This window comes from Argentina silus (assembly GCF_951799395.1).
Source record: "Argentina silus genome assembly, chromosome: 8".
Taxonomy (NCBI): domain Eukaryota; kingdom Metazoa; phylum Chordata; class Actinopteri; order Argentiniformes; family Argentinidae; genus Argentina; species Argentina silus.
In genome coordinates this window covers 24500550-24506857 of record NC_139662.1, presented here as the reverse complement: position 1 = coordinate 24506857, position 6308 = coordinate 24500550, and the positions used below count along the sequence as shown (strand labels likewise).

At 49.6% G+C, this 6308-nt stretch overlaps 1 protein-coding gene across 1 annotated transcript; it reads left to right on the top strand.

Annotated features, from left to right (window-relative positions):
• Positions 1-2231: 2231 nt before the first annotated feature.
• Positions 2232-5967, top strand: LOC310808582 (serine/threonine-protein kinase SBK1). Its single transcript, XM_083675557.1, has 3 exons — positions 2232-2427; positions 3782-3984; positions 4447-5967. The coding sequence occupies exons 1-3, from the start codon at positions 2265-2267 to the stop codon at positions 5101-5103; spliced, it is 1023 nt and encodes a 340-aa protein (XP_083531683.1). The 5' UTR covers positions 2232-2264; the 3' UTR covers positions 5104-5967.
• Positions 5968-6308: the final 341 nt, after the last annotated feature.

Here is a 6308-nt window from a genome sequence, read left to right as displayed (position 1 = left end):
CCTGAGCTCCACTACAACACGCTAGTTATCATATGCATGTTAGACACATGCAGGTGGTGTGTGTGTGTGTGTGTGTGTGTGTGTGTGTGAGTGTGTGTGTGTGTGTGTGTGTGTGTGTGTGAGTCCATGTTTGTTGTTCAATACTCTTGAGTATGTTGTGAACGGCTACTAAAAGGTAAGACAACTATGATTCATGAATGCATTTCCTGAGGGTCTGATTACACACGTACTGTAGTGAGACGAGATTTGTGAAATTCTTATTGTGTCATTATTATTATTATTATTATTATTATTATTATTATTATTATTATTACCATAACAGTGTTTTCATTTACAATATGCATCTGGTTAGGGTTAGAGTTAGGGTTAGGATTAGGATTAGGATTAGGGTTAGGGTTAGGGTTAGGATTAGGGTTAGGGTTAGGGTGAGGGTTAGGGTTAACTCCTTCTATTCTATTCTTGCAGAGGGTTAGGGTTAGGATAGGGTTAGGGTTAGGGTCATGGTTAGTGTTAGGGTTACGGTTAGGGTTAGGGTTAGGGTTAGGGTTAGTGTTAGGGTTAGGGCTAGGGGTTAGGGTTACGGTTAGGGTTAGGGTCATGGTTAGCTCCTTCTATTCTATTCTTGCAGAGATGTGTTTGTGTTGTTGTCAAGGCTTGTTTTGTAAAATAGTGCCTAAAAAATCATTTGAAAACTAAGTGGTCTGTAACTGTTTCTAGGGTTGGGGTTAGGGTTAGGGTTAGGGTTAGGGTTAGGGTTAGGTTGAGGGTTAGGGTTAGTCACAATGTGTTCACCAACAGTATTGTTTGTATCATCAGCAGGGATATTAATATTCTATCATCTGTATGATTCCAATATTTGTGTAGAGATGCTTCTAATTTGTTACTTCTTGCTGTTGTTTTCTATTTTGAAATATTGAAAACAAATGTAGTTCTTACAAACTACTGTTTTTTTATCTTTTCGAAATAAAATGTATTTTATCTAGTTTTGTAATTTAATTATAACATGCTGTGTTTGATTGAAACTCTTTTAACAACTGTAAAAGTAGAGGCCTTTATTTAGGACCGTCTACTAATTGGTCATATACATTACTATTTTGTAGCATTTTCTGTGAAAGAGAGTGCAAATGATGAATATGTAATTAACGATTCATAAAATCATGTTCATGGAGCATGTTCATATACAGCACAGTGGTTAGTCACCACACCACTTTGTAGTAAGCTAATAACAAAACTGAAGAAGTTTGCCAATCAATTTAAATCTTTCATCATTCTGTGGACAGTTTATTTTTTGTTTTTGCATACACCCCATGTCGCCTCCACGCACAGCATCTATTTACCTTATTAAACATTGAACATCCCAGAATGCTCCCTCAGAATCCCAGAATGCTCCCTCAGAATCGTAGTAATCTGCCCTGTCATACAAGCACAGCATAGATAATTCACAACACATGCAATATTCTATAAAGTTATAAATAATATAAATAAATATAAATAAAGTTTCTATTGATGTTGATGTTGATGTAATCCTATAAAAGCGGTTTCACACCGTTTGATCCAGTAAAATTATGTGTTTGGAGCTATGCATGACCAATGGCAGGGTGTGGGATGGGGCAGGGAGGGGGCAGGGAGGGGGCTGGGGCAGGGAGGGGGCTGGGTGTGGGATGGGGCAGGGAGGGGGCAGGGAGGGGGCTGGGTGTGGGATGGGGCAGGGAGGGGGCTGGGAGGGGGCAGGGTGTGGGATGGGGCAGGGAGGAGGCAGGGTGTGGGATGGGGGCAGGGAGGGGAGCTTCTTGTCATCACTGTTATATAAATAAAGGTATTCTTGTTATTGTTGTTATTGTTATTGTTATTGTTATTGTTATTGTTATTATTATTATTGTTGTTGTTGTTATTGGCACAAAGGGTCAGTAGAATGTCTTCTCTCCAGACTTGGGTTTATACACCTTACTAACATATGTACAGTCTTTAGATTGGCTTGAAGTTAACAATTTTGCATGGATAGTCTATATTTCTAGGATTGTTGGCTGCATTTTTGTAAATAATAATTGCGGTTAGGTTTAGGGTTAGGGTTAGGGTTAGGTTTAGGGTTAGGGTTAGGGTTAAACTAAAGTTCCCTGGTTGAGAGAGAGAGAGAGAGGGTGACTGAACGTCACAATACGTAACATATTGTGAATTAGAAATGGGGAAAAAACTAATCATTGACCTGCTAATCTCTTGATTTTCAGATTTGCCAGTTGCCAGTTGCCAGTTGCCATAGAGACAGGATGATTGAGCTGGGTGTGTCAGAGGGCAGTCTGATAGATGAGCTGATGGCGCTGACGGCCCAGAGCCTCAGCCGGCTGGAGATCTCAGAACATTTCAACATCATCAAGGAGATCGGCCGCGGGAAGCACGGCCGGGTGCTGCTGGTCACACACCGATGCAGAGGTGAGTCCACCGGCTGGCTGGTTGGTTGGCTGGTTGACTGGCTGGTTGACTGGCTGGTTGGTTGGCTGGTTGGCTGGCTGGTTGACTGGCTGGCTGGCTGGCTGGTTGGTTGGCTGGTTGGCTGGCTGGTTGGTTGGCTGGTTGGCTGGCTGGTTGACTGGCTGGTTGACTGGCTGGCTGGTTGGTTGGCTGGTTGGCTGGTTGACTGGTTGACTGGCTGGCTGGCTGGCTGGTTGACTGGCTGGCTGGCTGGTTGGTTGGCTGGTTGACTGGCTGGCTGGTTGGTTGGCTGGCTGGTTGACTGGCTGGTTGACTGGCTGGCTGGCTGGCTGGTTGGCTGGCTGGCTGGCTGGTTGACTGGCTGGTTGACTGGCTGGTTGGTTGGCTGGTTGGCTGGCTGGTTGACTGGCTGGCTGGCTGGTTGGTTGGCTGGTTGGCTGGCTGGTTGGTTGGCTGGTTGGCTGGCTGGTTGACTGGCTGGTTGGTTGGCTGGTTGACTGGCTGGCTGGTTGGTTGGCTGGTTGGCTGGCTGGTTGACTGGCTGGTTGACTGGCTGGCTGGCTGGCTGGTTGACTGGCTGGCTGGCTGGTTGGTTGGCTGGTTGACTGGCTGGCTGGTTGGTTGGCTGGTTGGCTGGCTGGTTGACTGGCTGGCTGGCTGGCTGGTTGGCTGGCTGGCTGGCTGGTTGGTTGGCTGGTTGACTGGCTGGCTGGTTGGTTGGCTGGTTGGCTGGCTGGTTGACTGGCTGGTTGACTGGCTGGTTGGTTGGCTGGTTGGCTGGTTGGCTGGTTGGTTGGTTGGTTGGTTGGTTGGTTGGTTGATTCATTAATTGATTGATGATTGAATTTATTTGACAACTAAAAATATAACATACCAGGAGAGGCTACTGGAGGTAGAACACCAGGGGAGGCCTGTGGAGGTAGAACACCAGCGAAGGCTGGTGGAGGTAGAACACCAGGGGAGGCTGGTGGAGGTAAAACACCAGGGGAGGCTAGTGGAGGTAGAACACCAGGGGAGGCTGGTGGAGGTTGAGCACCAGGTGAGGCTGGTGGAGGTAGAACACCAGGGGAGGCTGGTGGAGATAGAACACCAGGGGAGGCTGGTGGAGGTTGAGCACCAGGTGAGGCTGGTGGAGGTAGAAATTGGAGGACGGCTCATTGTAATGTGTGGAACGGAATGAGGAACGGTAGAAAACACATTAATGACCCTTACAACCTCCCATTAATGGTAGTGCATATTCACTAACCTCATCTCAGTATCTAACCCTAACCCTTGATCCTCTGATAGACTTCCCTGTAGAACTCTGTTTCTGCCATTAGGTTTGCTACTTAACCCAACAGTGTCTGTTTTGCAGGGACGCCGATGGCCTTGAAGGTGATGCCCAAGGCCTCCACTAAGCTGCACGGGTTCCTGAGAGAGTACTGCATCTCCCTGCGCCTGTCCTCCCACCCCTGCATCGTGGGTCTCTTTGGTATCGCCTTCCAGTCCAACGACCACTACGGCTTTGCCCAGGAGCTGGTGATAGGGAGGGACCTGTTCGCTGTCATCCAACCCAAGGTGAGAAGGACTACTTACGCATGATACACATGGTCCAGGGGAGGCTGGGGGAGGTAGAACACCGAGGGAGGCTGATGGAGGTAGAACACCAGGGGAGGCGGGGAGGTAGAATACCGGGGGAGGCTGGTGGAGGTAGAACACTGGGGGAGGCTGGGGGAGGTAGAACACCGGGGGAGGCTGGTGGAGGTAGAACACCGGGGGAGGCTGGTGGAGGTAGAACACCGGGGGAGGCTGGTGGAGGTAGAACACCGGGGGAGGCTGGTGGAGGTAGAACACCAGGGGAGGCCGGTGGAAGTAGAACACTAGGGGAGGCTGGTGGAGGTAAAACACCAGGGGAGACTGGTGGAGGTAGAACACCAGGGGAGGCTGGGGGAGGTAGAAATCGGAGGAAGGGCTCATTGTAATGCATGGAACGGAATGAGGAATGGTATCAAACACGTGTGACATCTGTTGCCCCTCCAGGTGGGGATCCCTGAGTCGGCGGTGAAGCGCTGCGTCCTTCAGATAGCCAGCGCCCTGGAGTTCATCCACGAGCACGGCCTGGTGCACCGCGACATCAAGCCTGAGAACATCCTCCTCCTGGACAGCCGCTGCTGCCGGGTCAAACTGGCCGACTTTGGCCTGGCCCAGAAGAGAGGCACTCTGATCTGCTCCATCTCCGGCACGCTGCCCTACATGGCCCCCGAGCTGTGTGCCATGACCGTGGAGGATGGCCAGGAGGCGGTGACGCCACCCCCGCTCAGCGTGGAGCCCTCCCTGGACACCTGGGCATTCGGTGTGGTGATCTTCTGCATCCTCACAGGCTACTTCCCCTGGGAGCGTTGCCTGGCCTCGGACAGCTTCTACCAGGAGTTTGCTGACTGGAGCCTCCAGGGTGCGCCCACGCGGAGCCAGGCCCAGGCCGAGGACCTTCCCCCCCTGTGGAGGAGGTTCACCCCGGCCGCCCTGGAGATGTTCAGCAGGCTGCTGGCGCTGGATCCTACCAAGAGGAGCACGGTGGGGGAAGTCAGGTCCTATGTGGAGAAGGACTGGGTGAGCGGACAGAAAGTAGAGAACGGCGAGGTCAGCGCATTGACCTCCACCCCCAGTGTGTTTGACCTCCACCCCCAGTGTGTTTGACCTCCACCCCCAGTGTGTTTGACCTCCACCCCCAGTGTGTTTGACTTCCACCCCCAGTGTGTTTGACCTCCACCCCCAGTGTGTTTGACCTCCACCTCCAGTGTGTTTGACCTCCACCCCCAGTGTGTTTGACCTCCACCTCCGATGTGTTTGACCTCCACCTCCGGTGTGTTTGACCTCCACCCCTGGTGTGTTTGATCTCCACCTCCGGTGTGTTTGACCTCCACCTCCGGTGTGTTTGACCTCCACCTCTGGTGTGTGTCGGAGTCAGGTCCATGAGGAGGTGGAGTAAATGTATCAAGTGTACTTTGGTTTCACTTCACTGTTATGTGAGGGAAAGGTGTGACTTAAACACCCCCCTAACCCTAACCCTTAAACACCCCCCTAACCCTAACACTAACCCAAACCCTTACCCTTAAACACCCCCCTAACCCTAACCCTAACCCTTAAACACCCCCCTAACCCTAACACTAACCCAAACCCTAACCCTTAAACACCCCCCTAACCCGAACCCTTAAACACCCCCCTAACCCGAACACTAACCCTAACCCTTAAACACCCCCCTAACCCTAACACTAACCCAAACCCTAACCCTTAAACACCCCCCTAACCCGAACCCTTAAACACTCTTACGATTGACAAGCCCTGCCCAGGCCGGTGGTGTTTAGGGTAAAGCTCTGTCCTAGATCGTGGCATGATAAGAGGAAGCAGTAAAAACAGTTCATGAGGGGAGTTCCCTTCTATACTACCCTGTGTGGAAGTACACACTAGCTCTAAGCTGAGGAGTAGTATGTATTATTAGAATCCTTGAGCTGAGCATATATCTGCTGATGAATACTGTATATTGAGTGTTTTAGAATCTATCATAGAAACTGTTCCTTGTTCTGTATGACATGTTTTATAGCAGGGAAGTTTTCACTGTGTGTTAAAGCTGGCTTAGTGGAAGTGTTTTTTCTTAACTCATATTGAAATGTTAATCATATAAATTCAATTGTTCAAATAATGGATTTATACTGTTGTGGACATTTACTGTCCAATTAATAATATAGAAGCTTTATACCATGAACTAAAATGTAAAAAAAAAAAGAAAAAAGTATTTGTGAACTATAGAAATACTGTGTGTTCCTGTTGAAACTCCTGGAAACTGAGTGTATGGATTAAAGTGGGGGGTGAGGGTGGGTGGGTTTTAGGCAGGGGGGTGACTT

Excerpts from the sequence above, each read along its gene's own strand:
- LOC310808582 (XM_083675557.1), top strand. The coding sequence starts at position 2,265 with ATGATTGAGCTGGGTGTGTCAGAGGGCAGTCTGATAGATGAGCTGATG. Across the intron at positions 2,428-3,781 it reads GGTCACACACCGATGCAGAG|GGACGCCGATGGCCTTGAAG; the intron begins GTGAGTCCACCG and ends TCTGTTTTGCAG. Across the intron at positions 3,985-4,446 it reads TCGCTGTCATCCAACCCAAG|GTGGGGATCCCTGAGTCGGC; the intron begins GTGAGAAGGACT and ends TTGCCCCTCCAG.